Source organism: Rhizoctonia solani, chromosome 8, assembly GCF_016906535.1.
Source record: "Rhizoctonia solani chromosome 8, complete sequence".
NCBI classification, from domain to species: Eukaryota; Fungi; Basidiomycota; class Agaricomycetes; order Cantharellales; family Ceratobasidiaceae; genus Rhizoctonia; species Rhizoctonia solani.
The window spans coordinates 244,725-260,900 of NC_057377.1; the positions used below are offsets into that span (position 1 = coordinate 244,725).

At 48.0% G+C, this 16,176-nt stretch overlaps 5 protein-coding genes across 5 annotated transcripts; 2 read left to right on the top strand and 3 right to left on the bottom strand.

Annotated features, from left to right (window-relative positions):
* Positions 1–13: 13 nt before the first annotated feature.
* Positions 14–513, top strand: RhiXN_09541 (ricin-type beta-trefoil lectin domain protein; the record flags this gene model as incomplete). The annotated part of the gene is made up of 3 exons (XM_043329357.1): positions 14–103; positions 155–324; positions 381–513. 3 exons carry the CDS (start codon positions 14–16, stop codon positions 511–513), a joined length of 393 nt encoding a protein of 130 aa, XP_043182191.1.
* Positions 514–2,445: 1,932 nt separating this feature from the next.
* On the bottom strand, positions 2,446–2,945 carry RhiXN_09542 (ricin-type beta-trefoil lectin domain protein; the record flags this gene model as incomplete). Its single annotated transcript, XM_043329358.1, has 3 exons — positions 2,446–2,578; positions 2,635–2,804; positions 2,856–2,945. The coding sequence occupies 3 exons, from the start codon at positions 2,943–2,945 to the stop codon at positions 2,446–2,448; spliced, it is 393 nt and encodes a 130-aa protein (XP_043182192.1).
* A 1,598-nt stretch (positions 2,946–4,543) lies between these two features.
* Positions 4,544–5,304, bottom strand: RhiXN_09543 (ribosomal Proteins L2, C-terminal domain; the record flags this gene model as incomplete). The annotated part of the gene is made up of 2 exons (XM_043329359.1): positions 4,544–4,712; positions 4,760–5,304. The coding sequence occupies 2 exons, from the start codon at positions 5,302–5,304 to the stop codon at positions 4,544–4,546; spliced, it is 714 nt and encodes a 237-aa protein (XP_043182193.1).
* A 789-nt stretch (positions 5,305–6,093) lies between these two features.
* Positions 6,094–8,423, top strand: RhiXN_09544 (glycoside hydrolase family 79 protein; the record flags this gene model as incomplete). The annotated part of the gene is made up of 7 exons (XM_043329360.1): positions 6,094–6,297; positions 6,359–6,548; positions 6,601–6,767; positions 6,833–7,121; positions 7,174–7,356; positions 7,411–7,951; positions 8,006–8,423. The coding sequence occupies 7 exons, from the start codon at positions 6,094–6,096 to the stop codon at positions 8,421–8,423; spliced, it is 1,992 nt and encodes a 663-aa protein (XP_043182194.1).
* Positions 8,424–8,913: 490 nt separating this feature from the next.
* On the bottom strand, positions 8,914–16,072 carry RhiXN_09545 (NACHT and WD40 domain-containing protein; the record flags this gene model as incomplete). The annotated part of the gene is made up of 13 exons (XM_043329361.1): positions 8,914–9,042; positions 9,159–9,327; positions 9,383–9,494; positions 9,546–10,096; positions 10,152–10,339; positions 10,391–10,794; positions 11,750–13,541; positions 13,592–15,187; positions 15,240–15,287; positions 15,337–15,451; positions 15,504–15,634; positions 15,692–15,903; positions 15,976–16,072. 13 exons carry the CDS (start codon positions 16,070–16,072, stop codon positions 8,914–8,916), a joined length of 5,544 nt encoding a protein of 1,847 aa, XP_043182195.1.
* Positions 16,073–16,176: the final 104 nt, after the last annotated feature.

Genomic DNA, 16,176 nt, shown 5'->3' on the forward strand with positions numbered 1-16,176 from the left:
CGTACAGTCCGGAATGGCCATGTCGCTCGATCCGTCAGGAAACATCAAGGACGACAAAACCAAAGTTCAAGGACGTGCCTTCAACGGCCAGAACATCCAGAAGGTAGGCCATCAAACTCCCTCAGTCAATTTCTGTATTTGACATCCTTGGCAGTGGGTGTTCGAGCCCGTACAAGGCACAACGGGATACAGCATCAAGAACGTAGCCTCCGGTACATATGTCGGGTTTGCCAGGGGCCAACAGGCTGAAAAGGACCAGGTTGTGACCGGTAACGCGAATGTGGTCACCCATGACCTCGTCGGAGATGCAGGTACCGGCTACTTGTGAGTACCTACTTTTCTGCACGGACGTGATGCTTGGTGCTCATAGCCACTTCCAGGATCATTCCTAACTATCGGCCCACCTTTGCCCTTGACTTGCAAGGTGGCTCGCGCACTGATGGAACTCCTGTCATGTATGGTAACCTGAGTTGGGGTGCCCAGAACCAACGGTGGAAGTTTGTTGCAGCTTGAAAGGGTTGAACACAGTCTCTGTTGCTACGCGCTCATAGTGTTCTGTTTAGCACTCTATGTAACTAGGAAGCTAATCTATCAATCGAACACTGTCGTTGATATATGCGCTATAAAATGAGACTCACAAACCCCTCTGTACGAATTGAGATGAAAGAAGGTAAGCAAATTTGTCTCTCACGAAGCTACCTATCCGTGTTTGAGAATAATTTCTACTAAGCTTTGAGCTACACTGTGGTAATCTCATAGTAAGGAGAGGCACCTGCGGTCGGTTATGGTACAAGTAATGCGTGGTTAATTCAAGTACTAGTTTCCCGCAATTCAATCACTTGGCGGAACCAGCTAACTATCTCTAAATAGTGAACATGTGAACTGCAGCGCGCGGAGGTATCACATACGGTACTTGACTAAGGGTGGAGGTCGCGGTCACGTGAGTTGTTCAGATACCATTCAATCCTAAGGCCTCAGAATGGCGTACTGAGCGCGAGGATTCAGCCTGTCCTTGCGTATTTCAACACCCGCCTATCACCCCTAGGTTATCATCGCATATTTAATGTCTACAGGACCCACACAGCATGTATGATAGTCAGCAATGCATAGGTTAAGTCCGGCCACTCAGACTTTCACAAATCCTGTGCTGCAGCGTAAAAAATAATAATCAAATACATAAAAAAGGACTGGGCCTTGGGCCGGCACGCGAAAACAAAGACGAGAAGAAAAACGCGTACATAAAAGGGGGAAGAGATGCGCATACGACCCGGACCGGCAGACGCACAGGGGTGGAAGCCGGAGAGGCGGTACGCCGAACCGGGGTGCCACCGGAGCCGAGCCACCGAGCGAGCTGGGTGGGCGGCCAGACCGGATCGTATGCATTTAGAGAAGGCGCGGGCGGGTGGGACTCGCAGAGAAAAAAGGGGGGAATACTAACTGGATAAGCTCTGCTGCGAGCACGTTGTGCTCGCCGAACGTAGAATGAAAGAAACAGGACGAGGGGCGTAAGCGCCGAAAACTGAGATACAATAAACAGTGCGCAAACATGACGACTACTAGAGCAGTAAGAGCACACGCAACGGCCTGGTCGGCCCAGTATAAGTTTTGCGTCCTTCACAAGCTCCATCGCAAAACTACTCACATGTGTTTTCCAGGAGGGCAGCATTATACCCTTCATTTGTCAACCATTACCATTGCGGAGCAAACCTTTATCTAGTATTGCATAAGTGTTGATATGGTGAACTCAAAGTAATTGGTTTTATTTGGGATCATACGAATTAGTAAATCTTAGCATCCAGCCCTACTTCAGACTGCAATGTCTGCAGGCTCGAGTGGCAGTACGGACTGCGCCCACTAGTTCTGGTCCCGCCTGATGGCTCACTTCCTATTGCTCTATATAACGGAAAGGTGTAGAAATGGGTGCTGCGTTGAGCTGCGCTTGATTATCTTTCAATGTTAGTGGATAACCCAAGATTGCTTGTCCAAAACCAAGTCTAAGTCATTAATGGGTAGGGATGAGTGATGTGAGCCCACAGGAAAAAATCGAGCGGATCAAAAAATACAATGAGCGCATTGCTCGATTCGCCTGTTGGTTGGACGCGGTAGCTGGTTCCGCCAAGTGATTGAATTGCGGGAAACTAGTACTTGAATTAACCACGCATTACTTGTACCATAACCGACCGCAGGTGCCTCTCCTTACTATGAGATTACCACAGTGTAGCTCAAAGCTTAGTAGAAATTATTCTCAAACACGGATAGGTAGCTTCGTGAGAGACAAATTTGCTTACCTTCTTTCATCTCAATTCGTACAGAGGGGTTTGTGAGTCTCATTTTATAGCGCATATATCAACGACAGTGTTCGATTGATAGATTAGCTTCCTAGTTACATAGAGTGCTAAACAGAACACTATGAGCGCGTAGCAACAGAGACTGTGTTCAACCCTTTCAAGCTGCAACAAACTTCCACCGTTGGTTCTGGGCACCCCAACTCAGGTTACCATACATGACAGGAGTTCCATCAGTGCGCGAGCCACCTTGCAAGTCAAGGGCAAAGGTGGGCCGATAGTTAGGAATGATCCTGGAAGTGGCTATGAGCACCAAGCATCACGTCCGTGCAGAAAAGTAGGTACTCACAAGTAGCCGGTACCTGCATCTCCGACGAGGTCATGGGTGACCACATTCGCGTTACCGGTCACAACCTGGTCCTTTTCAGCCTGTTGGCCCCTGGCAAACCCGACATATGTACCGGAGGCTACGTTCTTGATGCTGTATCCCGTTGTGCCTTGTACGGGCTCGAACACCCACTGCCAAGGATGTCAAATACAGAAATTGACTGAGGGAGTTTGATGGCCTACCTTCTGGATGTTCTGGCCGTTGAAGGCACGTCCTTGAACTTTGGTTTTGTCGTCCTTGATGTTTCCTGACGGATCGAGCGACATGGCCATTCCGGACTGTACGTTGAAAACGTAGCATTCACCGGACGGTGGGCTGACGAAGCGCGCAGCGCAAGGTGTGAGTGGCAAGATACACACCGAGCATCGGACCTGGACTTGCCTATCTACGTTTGCCATAACGAATCGATAATAGAAGACTCTACTCATAGAAAGAGTTAGTACAATGCAACAGATGCTTGCAGAGCTAGGTGCCTACTGGAGAGTACACAAGAAGTGAGAGTTCAGTCAGGCTCGAGAGAGAGAGTAGACTAATACTGGTGAAGAAATGGTGGACTAGAAACCAAGGCTTATATAGTAGATGGCTGGGTGTTTGCTGATACACAACAGGGTCTGAAAGTGGTGTGTATCGGAGGACCTGAAGCCGAGGTGGGTATTCCAGACCGAGCTGGAAAGTAGATGTGCGCGAACACTAAGCGATGAATATGACGATCAAATACCTCGCACACACGTGTAGCTATGTATGTATTGAATGCGCCGCAGCTGGAGCTTGACATTGCATTACCGATGGTGCGTATTCCATTGTTTAACGTACGGACCCACCAGATACCACAAGCGACCGGATAACAGACACAAGTATAGGGCCTGTCACAAGCTTGTGCAGGGCGTTGTTGCCCGTATTTTAGATCAGCTGTACTTGTGATCCGGAGAAAGACACAGCACGCAGCCAGGACATGGTCAACATCGTAAGAATGAATAGAATGTATGTAAGCATCAGGAGCTCCTGAATGCGGCACCTGCAGGCTACTGACTGAGCGCTTGACCCTACTGTGGCATATACGAGTCCTTGAACGAGGCTTTTAGGTTTCGCAACTGACAAGACTTGACTGCCCGTCCCGGTACCGGCTACTCGCTGTCCGTGCAGCATTGCGGGCTGGGGCTCGTATCACAGCATGGGTTCAGGATGAGGACTGGAGAAGGTTTGATTGCCGCTTGCTGACGACTGCAGTGGCGTTGTGGCGAGTCGAAAGGGCACTCAGTTCGAGTTTGTGTATCTGATCCAGAGCAGAGCTCCGAATGTGTGTATAGCTTTCGGTCTCAGGATAGCAGGGTTGGGGATCGTTCACCTATGAGTCTCTCTCATAGTGCAGCTCTTGCGTCTCGACTTGACTCCTTTCGCTGTTGCGATAGCTTCGTGTCCCAAGTTCCCTCGAGTGACCATTGGCTCCGGAATGTAGCCAGCAGAGGACTCAGTTACGGACTAGACCACCTGAGCCAAAAGCTGAGGTATCCCGACTACTCTGACGTTCATAAGGTCTGTTCATGGTCTGGTACTTATGGTTAGGTGGCTGCCTAGAATGGAGGCACGAATAGCGCTTATAAATGTTGATCTTAGAGTGCCTTTATCTTTCGTCGAGCTCTTCCTTCACCGGCTTAACTAGCTTGTCACCTCGTCGAGGTTGTAGACCATGACGAAATGCCATAATCTTATAACAGAAGTCTGAGAACCACTGAGTTCGCTGGGAACAGACGAGTTTAGGACATATGCATCAGAATAAGTGAGCAACAGAGCTCTTTGATCTTGCGGAATTCGCTGACATTTCACCACAGACAATGCAGGCGTCAGGTGATCATAGTACATCGGATAGTACTCAGTTATTCCGCTGAACACCACGAGGTCGCTCCTTGACCACAAACTTATTCCCATCCCGATCGGAGGACCGGCGGGTGCGACGCCCCTTGGTAAGCCAGCCCCAGACAGAGCGCGGATGTTTTCCTCCCTTGGACTTTCCACGACCTCCTCCATGGGGGTGATCGCATCTTTATGCGTCGTCAGAACAGCCAAGCGAATTGACTCGGGCACTCACGCATTCATGGCCACACCACGGACGTGTGGACGGTGGCCTAGCCACCTACTGCGTCCTGCCTTGCCCAGGTTGCGGTGTTTCCAGTCGGGGTTGCTGACCTTGCCAATGGTAGCGACGCATCGCTGCATGATGTTGCGCACTTCACCGCTTTGGAGTCGAACCTGGGTCCAGAGGCCCTTTTCGTCGTGGGCGACGACTTGAGCAAAGGTTCCTGCTGAACGGACGAGCGAGGCTCGGCCGACCGGGGAGAGGGAGATGGCATGGATGAGGGCGCCAGCTGGGATGAGACGGAGAGGAAGGACGTTGCCTGGCTTGAGTGTACGAGCACGAAGGACACCGAGGGAGAGATTTGTGGAAGCGACGGCGGCGGCGAGGTCTGATGCGTCTGGGGTGGTGGCAAGTGCGGTTTGGGGAGACGAAGGCGAAGAGTTGGCCAGTAGCTTGAGAGAGCGTTTCGTCGGGGGCGGAGAATCGGTGAACCCTTCAATCAACCCGTTGGGAATGCATATCGATCTCAGAATATTTAGTTCCATTGCGCCCAACATCTCATGGGTCAGGTGTAGAATAGGAAGAACAGGATATTTTACCAAGTCCGAAACCGTTCCAGACCCCATAGACCCAGATTATCTCTCTTAATTTCACTAAAGCACTTCTGAAATGCTTTCTTCCTGATGGTTGTGTCTGTCTGCGTCGCCCTTCTGTTTTCGAACTACACACCATCATCCACATCATTGGCACGTTAATGTTCTCACCCCTCTTGGCACCCACCTCCGGTTTAATTCCCAACACACGCTGCTATTGCTTGTAAGTTGCCAAGAGAGAAAGGGCAATTCTAGTAAGTTGATCACCCACTGAAACGTTTCTCTTGGCTGAACTTGGCCTCTACTTACCGGATTTTGAATGGGATACGAACCGAGCTTTGGCCGCGGATCAAGGGTCATTCACATATTCAATGATTTTGAATCGTCAGTTGGACTCTGGGCATCGACAACACGGAGCCTACGTCATTAGCTGTGGACAAATAGGGACCGTCAAACCATCCAATCGACGTCTAGTTATCTATTGATGACAGGGTTTTTCTCTAGCACGCCAAGCCTTATGTACTTGCTCATCGCGACTCATGCCGATTTTTGTTCGGTACCTAGGTTCTCTTATACAAACTTCTTCTATAATTCGGGAGGATGATAACCATTCAAAGGCATGAACTTTCATCCTTTGATATTTGAGCGGCAGCTTGAACACGACAAGTCCTTGGCATCGGTCTGTAGAGTACTCAATAAGGCTGCGATTCATGGCCTCTGAACAAGCGCATGCACACTTGACCGTCCTTTGGAATGACTCGCCTCTGGACTGGTATATTGGTTGTGACAGCAGCCGTGTCCAACGCCGCCGTCACCGTTTACCGAGCCGGCGATCACGGAGCATATGTCACGACTACGACTTCAGCCGCCTCCGCCAGCTTTACTGGAACAGCGGCGTATGACCCCACCATCTTGACACCCCCACCGCCTCCTGCGCAACTCAATCGTGATTTTGTAGTACTGGCAAGTCTCAACGCCCTACTTTACTCATAGTCAGCTCACACTATCTAAGCAATAGCTGAGCCAAAGTGAACCAGAGGGTGTGAGCATTCCTATCCCCGGCTCATACCTTGGATTTTCCATTGAATTATCCGTCGCAAACCGAGTCATTGGAAAGAACTCCTCAGTCTTATCCGTCCCATTTTTGAACCACATAGCCAACGTCGTCAATCGTGCTGGCGCTATTCGTCTTCGAGTGGGCGGAAATAGTATGTACATTTCATTACGATATATTCAGGATGAAATCTTAACCGTCGATAGCGCAAGAACGAGCAATTCTGCGTTCCGAAGGGTTTCCTGGGGGTGAAATTCTGATCAAGACCCAAGAGGGAAATACTACCACCTCAACCCCTCATGTCGAATTCGCACCCGAACTCATTAAAATGCTTGCTAATGTCGCTGGTTTGGTCAAAACTGATATCTTCTTGGTGAGTTGATATATACGTTTATGTATTTGCTTGGCAGCACAATCAGCTAAATATAAACTTGGAAGGGGCTCAACTTTATGGACATAAATGATCTATCAAATCAAGTGGCTTTCGCTGCAATGGCTGAAGAAATGCTAGGCTCGAACCTCCATGGTATCGCATTAGGTAACGAGCCTGATTTGTATGAGCGGCCAGGTCATATGAAGCGCCCCAACCCTTACAATTTCGACCAATACATGAACGAGTGGGCGAGCGTATCAAATGCGCTGGCCACCAACCCCGCATATACCAACCACCAGATCTTGATGGGGCCTAGCACGTGTTGTGCAGCCAGTAATCCCAGGTGGAATAACCGTATGTTGCCCTGCCTTATCCTCAAGCAAGTTGAGCTGAGGGCCCTCAATAGTGGCGTTGGCCGATGCCGGTTACTTACAGCGTTTTGCGAACGAGTTGAAGATTATCACCGTTCAAAGGTACCCTCGTAATAACTGTCAAATTAATGGAGTCGAGGACCCACAACTTCTCTTCGCTAATTATCTGACCCACGAGCAAATCAGCCAACTCGCTGATGAATATGCCGAATTTTCTGGTAAGAGCTCTCAATTTTTCACGAGTGAGCGATCAATGATGATGGCAACCGCAGGCGTTGTCCAAGCAGCAGGGAAGCCGCTATACATGTTTGAAACTAATACGGCCGCATGCGGTGGCTTTCCTGGTATTTCAGATTCTTTTGGTGCCGGATTGTGGGCTACGGACTGGGCACTCAAGCTCGCCGCCACAAACTTCTCTTCCACTCTCCTCCATGTCGGCGGTCAAAACGACTATTATAACCCGTTCACTCCTCCACCAACGAATCAATCTTCATTTCGTCAATGGACTACTGGCTCTGTTTATTATACTGCTCTCATCACTGCCGAGTTTTTCGGAAAGAGTGGCAAAAGTCGGATCATGGATCTCAATGCCAACAATGGTGAAAACCTCACGCCCGGTTATGTAGTATATGAGGATGGTCAACCGACTCGTGTACTGCTCATTAACTACGTGGATGATCCATCGGGCGGGCATGATATTGTCGCCCGCATTCAGATCGGCGCTCAGGGAACTCAGCAACCTGCTGCGAGCCCACGACAAGTTCGAGTCAAGTATTTTGAAGCGCCTAGCGTCAGTTTCAAGGGCAATATGACGTGAGCCTAACTCTTGCTTTTTCTGTCCATGCGCCCTAACCTATTTGTTTAAAGTTGGGCTGGTCAAACTCTGGGTAATCATTTTGAATCTGATGGGCGACTAAAAGGCGAAGAGGTCATACATACGATCCAGTGCGATGCCACAACGAACCAATGTGCTATTCCACTCAAAGCACCATCCCTCGCGCTCATCTTCCTCACTGATGCCGCTTTACAAAACTCGTCTCCTACGGAAGGCGCGACTGCTAGCTTCGAAACTACATTCCGGACTCGAGAAAGACACACTGCAACGATCGACCAGGCTGTGCTTTCTACGAGTAATGGCAGGGGCGGAGGGGGCGGACACCGAATTGGTAGTACGAGTTTCGGAAGTATTGGAAACGGAGGGACACCGAATCTGTATACTCCTGGGATGGGGCTTTTAGTTGGTTTGACCACTGGTATCATGATGATATTAAAATATGGTAGATAATCGTCTTTAGTTTGATATATGTGATGGCGTAAATGCTCCCTTTTTTTATTTGCGACATGTAGGCTCTATTCATTCAATTGAAGCTTCTTTTACCATGGAGCCCGCCTCTCTGTTATCTGTTCATGATACTAGATGTATCTGGGTAACAGTCAATAATATGTTGATCATGATGAGATGGTCTCCTGCCATGAAATGACCCTGGTTGTATGCGGTAGCGTCCAGCGCCTTACAAGACTCCTTTAGTATTTACCCAACCTAATGGATTAGCTAAAGTTTCCCCTAACATTGATGGCACATGAAGTCGGTTAGAATATTTCATGGACGCGAGGCTGGTCGACTTATGCATTTATTGAGATTTATAGCCTGAAGTTCTACAACATATCGGGATGACATTTATTTATCAGCTGGTACATGAACAATTGGTGTTATCCCGTCTCATCCTCACCTCAAAATGATTCAAGTCCAAAATCTCATTTTGTTATCGTTAAATCTACACAATCGAGTATTGCTCTACCCCGATTCTAACCTCTTTGCTGAATGTTACCGAACCCTCTCCGCCCACCCGTTCAACGTCGAGAACTTCCACACCAATGAGACTCTTTTCGGACTTGAAGTCAACCTGAGAAGAAAGTTGGTTAGTATTGCGAAATTTGATTGATTTAGATAGATATTTTATGGGGGAGTTTGAAAAAATAAATTGATTCTATATAGGGAGAGAAAAGAGAACTAACGCACCTTGACCGGGAAGAAAGCCTCTGCATCATCTCCACCGACACTAAACTCCAACGATCCCGTTGTGTCAGACTCGGAAGAAACCGAGTCGGTTGTCCAGTCCAGAGAGTGGGTGCTCGGGTTAATTGACCATGAACCAGTGTGTGATGAAACAGTTGGGTATGCGCCACTCCTGTCAATATAAAATTAGGTTAGCGAAGCTATGGCGAGAGAGAGGTAGAGCGTACGGGAGAGGTATGCTAATCACAAGGTCCTGCAAATCCAGATCCGTATTTTGCAATTCCCATTCGATGTTCACTTCGCATGTTCCATCTCCAGCCGGAGACGGCCAAACATTGACTATATACAGAATTAATATACTTAAATCGTCATTTGGCACCTGAAACTCACTTGACAAAGGCAACCTAGTTTCGTCCTTGGAGCCCCACCTCCATTTGAGCACGTTCAAAGGCTGGGGCTGACCAACAGGGAACCCTCTCGCTGGATCTTTCAGTTTCACCTCACCCTGAATCCCAACACCTCCAGCAAACTTGGCGACATTGGGATGCTGCTTGAACTGAGCACCCTCTCCTCCCGACCCGAGTGGTGCAATGTTCAATTTGATACGGGCGTCCGCAGCATCGGCGACTTTGAGATCCAAGTCACCCATAATTTCCAGTTCTTTCGGCCGGCCGTCACGAAGGATGGAAGCCTTGACTCTCTCGCGGATGACAACGTGGACTGATTCTTCGTGGACGGCTGGCCCAGGAGGCGGAGCAGACAAGGTAGCACTAGCGGATAGGTCTGGGGGCACAGGTGTGCCCGGAATAGAGCCGGTCGGAGTAGCGAGTTCACCGCCCATGGCATCGAGAAGTTCGGACTGCTTGGCCTTTTTGCTGCCGAGCTTCATGCCCGAGGCCTTGAAAGCCGGCTTGAGGCTTGAAGGTTGAGGAGATACAGCGCTATGAAGCAAAATGTCAAACGAACGGATCCAATTAGATATGAGTTTGGACCCACCGACGCTCTGCAGGAGCTTCAAAGCGAGGAACACTGGAGTATCCACCACTTCCACCCATTCCAGGACTAAGATAACTGCTACCGATACCTCCACTACCTCCTTGAGCACGTTTCTGCATCTCGCGACGCTGCATTTCGAGCTGCTTGGCGCGTCGCTTGAGTTCCTCTTTGGCCTCTGCTTCTTTATTCTACTCGAACAATCAATAATCATGGCACATATAATACGAGGTGAATCTCACCTTGGCAATGATTTCCTGAATCTTCTCCTCGTGACTTTCCATTTCCAAGATACTCCTGACTTGCTGGAGCCCAACTTGCTCACGGTATCCCAAATTCACAACCTCATCGAACGCGCCCAATAGTTCAAAGGCGTTTCGTGAAATCTCCCGTTCATCCGCGGTTCGACATATATCCGAGACGACTCGAGCAAACAGGTGTAAGGTATCTATATCTTGCAGAATATTTGAACCTTTGTTGGTAATCAGAAGAATGTAGAGATCTTCGAGAGGCTGGTACACGTAGCGCACGTCTTGGGCCTCGATCGATGTGTGTTGGGAGTTGGCAGGAATTAGTTTGGGGAAAGAGGTAAGCAACCCATCGATACGAGACCGTGGCATTTCACGGAACTGGCGAGAAATCACCGCTAAATGCGCAAAGATTAATTAACTTCAATGGGTTAAACAGGGAGGCGACGTACGTTTCCCCCCTTTGGTACATATAGACGCAGCCAATACCACCTATTTGTTGCACTAAGCATCGACGCATCATGTATTCCGGGGAGCTGGGATCAGAGCCTACCATTTTATAAGAGGGATGAGATCGAGGGTATGGAGAAGGAACAAGACGACGTGTCGCTAAGCGCCAACTATTACATAAGCCGGTCTTGACTGATGCTCGAGTCTCTACATCAGAAGAATATGTTTTTTTTTGTTACGGTAAAGTATATAACTACCGAATCCGATTGATAGTCATTAATTTAATATGGTAAATAAAGGGTCTCCAAGTAGGCAGAAGAACGAAGACAATTCGAACCCTTTGTTTAATTTGAGAAAGGTGTTTGGATTTTTTCCGATAACCTCAGCGGATACGAGTCGCACTTTTCATTTACGAGATCTCATGAGTGAAATTTTTGAACATGATGCTTTTATGCATACTGGTGCGAAAATGTATGTATTCATTCAAACACTGTCAATTTATATTGAGATTTACCGCGCCACTGCGCCCCGACTTCAGCTTCCCCCTCGTTCGGCAAGATGAATTAACCAGAATTTGTCAACCATATGAATAGATCACATAAATCATCCTATTATAAGGGGATGCAGATAGATCTGCTGCTGTGAACCACGCTTACCGGCAACCACGCTTAGCTGGAAACAAACGTAGACACGCTTTATGTACAGACAAAGCCCACTTGAATAAGGACAGCAAAACTAGATTATTCTGTTTTCAGGTCTAAGTTCAATCCGGAGTTCTTAGCAATGACAGGTTCTTTGTAATGCTGATAGTGGAAGCCTAAGTCAACAATTAGATACATCAATCAATATAACATCTCGCCCATTCATTTCCGAGAGTAAGTCTGGTATTCAAAGGCTCAGTACCAAACGCGACATCACCCACAATGAATAGCAGGTTGGGCGGGCGAAGGAGCAAAATATCGCAGTGAATAATAGGGCAGAACCAAAACAATAACTGATTCTCAACTCCTTTCACCCATCCATCGCCAGTTAATGTCACTGGACCAAATGCTTTGATCTTTGAGCCAAGTTTTCCTTTAGTAGAAGTATGATTTTCATGAGGAACTCTTCGATTATTGATATCTCTCTGTTCCATTGCAGGTTTATTTCTCGAATAAAGCATATCTTGTGTTTTGTCGAACCCGGCTTTAGGAAGGTTCACCTCCCACAGTTCAGCTGACTTGTTCATCCCAAGCAGTCCCACGACAATGCGGACACAACGAGGGGAGAATGCCACGCATATAACCTGGTTTAGGTTCGTCTTGATCGTGGTCTCGAGTCGTGGCCCGCAGCTTACAAGGATGGCCCCATCTTGTGAGCGTACGCTGCGAAAATCATTTGGCCATTGTGATCGAGCAATAAAATGGTCTTCTGTATTGAATAAAGTTTGATAATGATAGCGTCGAAGCTGTTCCTTTTCATACAGGTTCCAATCGAATTTTGGGTTGATGTGGATGTCCCATGGATTTTTCGATCCGAGATCTTCGTTTTCGCTTGACCGTCTTAGTGGAGTACTGTGTGTCTCAGGTATTTCTATCGGATAGCTGATAATTGTGCTAGCATGTGCATCCCAAATGCAGATCGTTTTGTCGTAGCTTGAAGCAACATAGGACCCGTCGGGAGAATATGCTAGCGATGATACCCCTCCGGTATGTCCCCCAAGTGGTAAACCAAGTTGCTTGCCAGTATTGACATCCCAGAACCGGATTGTCTCGTCCAGAGAACCAGAGACGAATTTAGGGCTGTCGGGTGCAAAGGCGACCGACGAGACCCCCTGTGTATGGCCTTGAAAAATTCCGAGAGGGAGACCACTATATACATCCCACATTCTTATGGTTCGGTCAGAAGATCCGGAAACAAGGCGGGTCCCGTCAAGAGAAAACGCGACGGAATTCACAGCATCCAAATGCCCTTCGAGCACTTGGCTGGCTTGGAGGCCGGAGGTAATATCCCATATCCGAATGGTTGTATCTGCAGAACCAGAAGCTAGTTGCATACAGGTGGGCGAGAACACAAGAGAGGGTATGCGAGCTTTATGGCCTATCAGTGGGGCCCCGATCTGCTCCTTGGAACGGATGTCCCATATTCGTATGACGTTGTCCGAATGCCCCGAGGCTATATAAGTGGGTACACTCCGAGAGATGGCAATAGAACGGACCGATTGCGGACTACGAGTATCGAGCGTGTCAAGGCGCCTATCATCATCCATATTATAGATGCAGATGGTGTGAGCGGAAGTCCCGGCCACAAGTGTTGAGCCGTCCGAGGATATTGCGAAGCAAACAATATTTTCTTCGGATAGCCTGAAACTACTATTGGTGCCGTGCAAACTCCAAGTCTCGATAAATCCAAGGAAAGTCCTATAAAAAACCTGAGTTCCGTCACGAGAGAACATGATTGATCCAATCTTTGATTGTGCGCTGAAGGACGCCCATCCTATTCCCTCATCTCCAGACGAGGCTAGATTTCCAGCTTCAACTAATCCCCGAGTCCGCTTCGAGAAGGTTGTGTATACTGTGTTGGATCTTGCGCACAGAGGTAGCGCCGATATGTAGATGTGGGGGGTGCAAATTGAGCACGCGTTTGCCCCGAAGTGAGTCAAAAACCTTTGTGCATTGATCAACCCCTTCCAAGTGTCCGGCCATATGTTATTTGTCTGTCTATGTATGTGTAAGTACTAGGCAAAGATGTTTCATTTGCACCTACATGAAGCCATACTCGTGTCTGACGTAGTAGTGACAGAGCAATTCCAATGCATTTGTTCAAGTTCATCACCTCTACCCAAAATAAAAATCGAAGTGACATAAATTCGTATAGCATGTCATGTAAATCCTCACAGGTGGGGATCTGAGTTGCCTGAAGATGGCTACCCCAAAACTTGCACGCATAAAGCAGTGCCAGACAAATTGATTCCTTGACTCGTTCTTGGATACCCGGAATCTCGTTGTCCGCGACGAAAGATGTCTCGAGCTTGCATATATTGAATCGAAGCTGTCGTTTCATGATGTCGAAGCAGTTTTGAGCTAATATTTTATTTCGCCGAGCTTCATTACAAAAGTACTTTGGACCTGCTCGCATCTGATCGAAAAGAAAGTCAGGGAATGAGGCATGTAGGGTTGAAACAAGCTCGTCCTCTGCTGGGACATGGAGGACGGAGTACAGAGGATCCAAAGAGTACGTGATTTGATCTTTTGTCAATTCTAACAGATCCGAGAGAGTTTTCAGAGACATTGGTTCCATCGCGCATACAATTGTCTCGAGTACGGCCCGCATAATTTCCAATTCTTCCTCTTCCAGGGCTTCGTTAAACGCGAGATCTAGTACCGTGCGATATAGTGCGTCAAGCTCCTTGTATAACTTGTTTACTGTTCCGGTGAGAACTGCCTGGGATCCTTTTGAACTTATAGCGAGTACATTCTTTAGCCGAGAGGCCGAGTCTACACGGACGCGCCGGGGACTGACATATCGCACAATAGTGGCAGCGTATATGAATAATGTCCCTGACTGCTTTGCGAGTTGGCACAATTGAGCTTCTGTTAGAGGAGGAGATATGTGATGAAGTTCGCTAGCAAGATATGTCTTGATGTCACTTTCCACTACAGATGCTTCGATGTCATGCAGATGGCTTATGATCGATAGCGTTCTATCTGTTTCCAACATTTTTTCTCGGACAAAGGGTTCTGGTCGGCTTGTTAGAAGAAACTTGATAGGCATATCCAGGGCGTGGGTTCTCAGGAGGCCGAGAATCGTTTCTGCGCCATCTCTATCTTCACACTCGTCCAAAGCGTCGATAGTCACGATTGTGCCTGCTAACAGCTCCCCTGTGGACTTCATCGGTTGTACTATGAGCTTCTCGAACTGCACACGAACATCTCGCATCGCAACATCTGGTTCTTCCTCTATGGCTTTGCAAAGTGCGGATCGATATACACGCGAGAAACGTCCAAGTTGATATGCTATCGTCGGGATTATTCTATCAATCTTCCTGCATAGAGGCGAGGTACGTGAACAAAAGAAGCTGGCACCAAGTTGAGCATTTGCATCAAGCCATTTGCATAGGCTATATGCAATCGTTGTCTTTCCTGTTCCAGCCATACCGTTGATCAGAAACACCCTAGCCGTGCCAAGGTTGTCCTGTTGAATATCCTCAGATCGATCGTACTCAGGACGAGCCCATAGCTGTAGCATCCTTTGTAGTTCCTGGCGAGTCCCAGAAGTGCAGTCTCCACGCTGGACTGTCGTTGCATAGGTTGAGTTGTATGCAGCATCAGATACTTCTGAAAGGCGGGACAGCCACATTTCCTGAGTTTAATTCAATGGATATTCTCGACTTTCTATCCCAGTGTCTACTCACCACTTGCTGCTTGGCTGTCATATCTAGAGTTCGAAGTGAAACCTCATCCTTCGATTCCGTAAGACCCATTGTTGGACCAAGGGATCAGATTACTTACATGTAAAACTCGCAAATGGCTTTCGATCTTGCGTGCGCGCCTCACAACCTCAGAAGCTCGCATTGTTCCTCGCTCCTTATCTCTTTTCGTTGATTGTAGATCATCGAGTATTGGCCTTATATAAGGTAAGGCCTCTGGTTTTAATTGTTCCATCTCCAGGTACTCACTTGAAAACTAATGATAAAGTATCCCCACTCGATTCCAGACTCAGGTTGACAACATATGTCTCCAAAGCATTGGTTCTGAGTTGAAGCTCGGTGAAGAGTTCGTCAAGATTTTCGTCATCCTTTGCAACGTCCTATTGACCTGTCAGTCCATGATCTCTGGATTGTGTCTTAATCAATTATTAACATACCATCAAGATGCCAATAAACTCGGACATATCCCCCAAAGCGGACTTGAGCGGGGGAAGTACCCTCGCACTCTGAGACATTGCCTTCAATGAGCTTTTAACCTGGTACCCCGCAGTCTTGGTAGCATTCTTCAGTTGGCTTAGTCGGGTGCCCTTTCTTCCATCTGCACTCGTATTCACGGTAGGGGACCCAGCCGATTCGGCTGGGGGTGCTGCTGGTATGGATGATTAGCCAAATATGACAAATGTTAATTAGTAAGTTTTGCAGAGCTTTCCCATATACTTACCCAGTTGCGGAGACTCAGAGGAAGAATCCATGTTTCGTGGCGCAAGGTACGATTGGGATGCTGTGCAAACCAGGAACTTTCCGAATCGCTTGTCCATGTTATATAAGCTGGGTATTGACAACAAATCATGACGTAATTTGTGCAAAGCACACCAGCTTCCAGCAACGATAAGGGAATTCTTCTGGTTGTGCTTCGGGTGTA